Here is a 2,500-nt window from a genome sequence, read left to right on the forward strand (position 1 = left end):
GCACTACAACGCAAGAAAGCACACTTTAACATCATAAAGGGCGACTTCAATGCGAAAGTTGGGAATGGAGATGAAGACTGCGTTGGCCCCTTCGGATACGGCACCAGAAATGAACGTGGCGACGATCTTGTGAATTTCGCGACAACCAACAACTTCAAAATCACAAACACGTTCTACAAAAAGAAACAGAACCGAAGATGGACTTGGCGTAGCCCAGATTTTGAAACTTTCAACGAAATTGACTACGTCCTTGTCGACAAATCCAACATTGTCAAAAACACTGAGGTTCTCAACAGAGTTGGCATCGACAGTGACCACTGAATGGTTCGATGCAAAATACAAAGTGATACAAAATTAGAAAGACAAAAACTGTTTCACTCAAAACAAGAACCACTACGAGTTTCAAAACAGTTCGAGAAAGATTTCCAAATAGATCTCAAAAATCGTTTTGCCGTTCTGGAAGAGCTTGAAGAAGAAAACAACAACAATGAGGTAAATGTCAACGACTTAAACAACAACATCATCAAACCAATGATCACTGCCGGAAAAAACTGGAAAACCACTTCCAAAAGAACCGACAAGTTCTCAAATGAAGCAAAGAATCTCATGGAGAAAAGAAATCTCAAAATACCAACAAATGCAAGAGAAAAAATCGAACTAGCAGAAATCAACAAACTCATCAGAAAAAAGCAACGAGAAGATCTGAGAAAATTTCGCACGGCGACTGCCCTTGAAGTCATCCGACAAGGGAAAGGTTTCAAAATGGCTAAAAGAAAACTGAACAAAGGTAGGCTCCAACTAAGAGGCGTACGTGAAGAAGACGGCACCCTTACAACAGATCGTGAACGGGTTGTGTCCAGAGCACAAGAGTTCTACGAAAAGCTGTACTCATCAACACGCCCAGAGCCTCCACCACCACCACCAACAGAACAAAAACCAGCCCCCGAAGAACCTGAGATACAACAGAGGTTTCACGAATTCCCTGATATCGAAGACTGGGAGGTCAAACTAGCAGTGAAACAATCCAAAAAAGGAAAGGCACCATCGATCTGATCGAAGCGGCCGGAGACGTAGTCTATGACAAACTCGCTACCTTATTCAATGAGTGCCTCCGACAAAGCACAATTCCAGATGAGTGGAACGAGGCGATCATCGTTCTATTGCACAAGAAAGGAGATCAAACCAACATTTCAAACTACAGGCCAATCAGCTTGCTCAACAATATCTACAAGCTGTTCACCAAAATCATCACAAACAGAATTACGAGAACGTTAGACGAAAATCAACCACGAGAACAGGCCGGCTTCAGAAAAGGTTTTTCAACCATTGACCATCTTCACTCCGTAAATCAGCTGATCGAAAAGTGCGCCGACTACAAGATACCGCTAGTCATCGGGCTTGTTGACTACAACAAGGCTTTTGATTCTGTGGAAATCCCAGATGTAATCGACGCATTAGAGAAACAGGGAGTCGACCCAGTCTACATCAACATCCTCAAACACATCTACAAAAACGCCAAATCATTCATCAGACTCCATAAAGGCTCAAAACCCACCTGGGCAGAGGAATAAGACAAGGTGATGCGAGCTCACCCAAGTTATTCACAGCCTGCTTGGAGATCTTCCGCGAGCTGCCCTGGGAAAACAAAGGACTAGAAATCGACGGTGAGCATTTAAACCATCTACGCTTTGCCGACGACATCATAGTTTTCACAAACACCGTAGCAGAACTTCAACAGATGCTAAAAGAGTTGAACAGAGAAAGTTTGAAGGTCGGCTTGAGCATGAATCTTAAGAAGACGAAAGTCATGTTGAATGAACAAGTCGAAATCGACGACGAAGACCAACAGATCCAAGTCGACAACAACACAATCGAAATTGTGGACCATTACATCTATCTTGGCCAACACATTTCACTGCAGAACAAGAGATCAAAAGGAGAATTACACTCGGATGGCAGGCCTTTGGCAAAGCGAGCGCAATCTTCAAAAACAAAGAATTTCCATTGGTCCTAAAACGACAAGTCTATGATCAATGCATCACACCCATGGTCACCTACGGGTCAGAGACTTGGAATCTCACGAAAAAAACAACTCCTCAAGCTTAGATCGAAGTCATCAATAAAGCAAAATGGACCTGGGCAGGACACATCACCAGAAGTAAAGACAATCGATGGACCACTAAACTAACAACTTGGCAGCCGAGAGGTCACACTCGAAACCGTGGCCGTCAGAAGACCAGATGGCGTGACGATCTCAATGCCTTCAGAAAATTTTGGCACCGTGATGCCAGCAATCGTGCAGAATGGAGACAGTTGGGGAAGGCCTACGTCCATGGCTCAATGGCTGATGATGATGATCGTAATGATAAACGAGTTATAATTAGTAGGCAAAGGGAGGGTGTAAAGTCAAAGTTAACCATAGACTCGAATTCATTTATTAAGAGAATAATCCTGTCATTTCCTGATATCAATTATTCCTAATATTAAACAACCATTTTGA

The 2,500-nt window shown here is 43.0% G+C and overlaps 1 protein-coding gene across 1 annotated transcript in view; it reads left to right on the plus strand.

The window, feature by feature from the left end:
• LOC119577873 (craniofacial development protein 2-like) overlaps positions 1-321 on the plus strand; it is a 537-nt gene extending 216 nt beyond the window's left edge. The window contains exon 1 of the mRNA XM_037925500.1: positions 1-321. This exon is cut by the window's left edge and continues 216 nt beyond it. Within this exon, the coding sequence (XP_037781428.1) occupies positions 1-321 (321 nt within the window).
• Positions 322-2,500: the final 2,179 nt, after the last annotated feature.

The sequence above is a fragment of the Penaeus monodon genome, chromosome 2 (assembly GCF_015228065.2).
Source record: "Penaeus monodon isolate SGIC_2016 chromosome 2, NSTDA_Pmon_1, whole genome shotgun sequence".
NCBI classification, from domain to species: Eukaryota; Metazoa; Arthropoda; class Malacostraca; order Decapoda; family Penaeidae; genus Penaeus; species Penaeus monodon.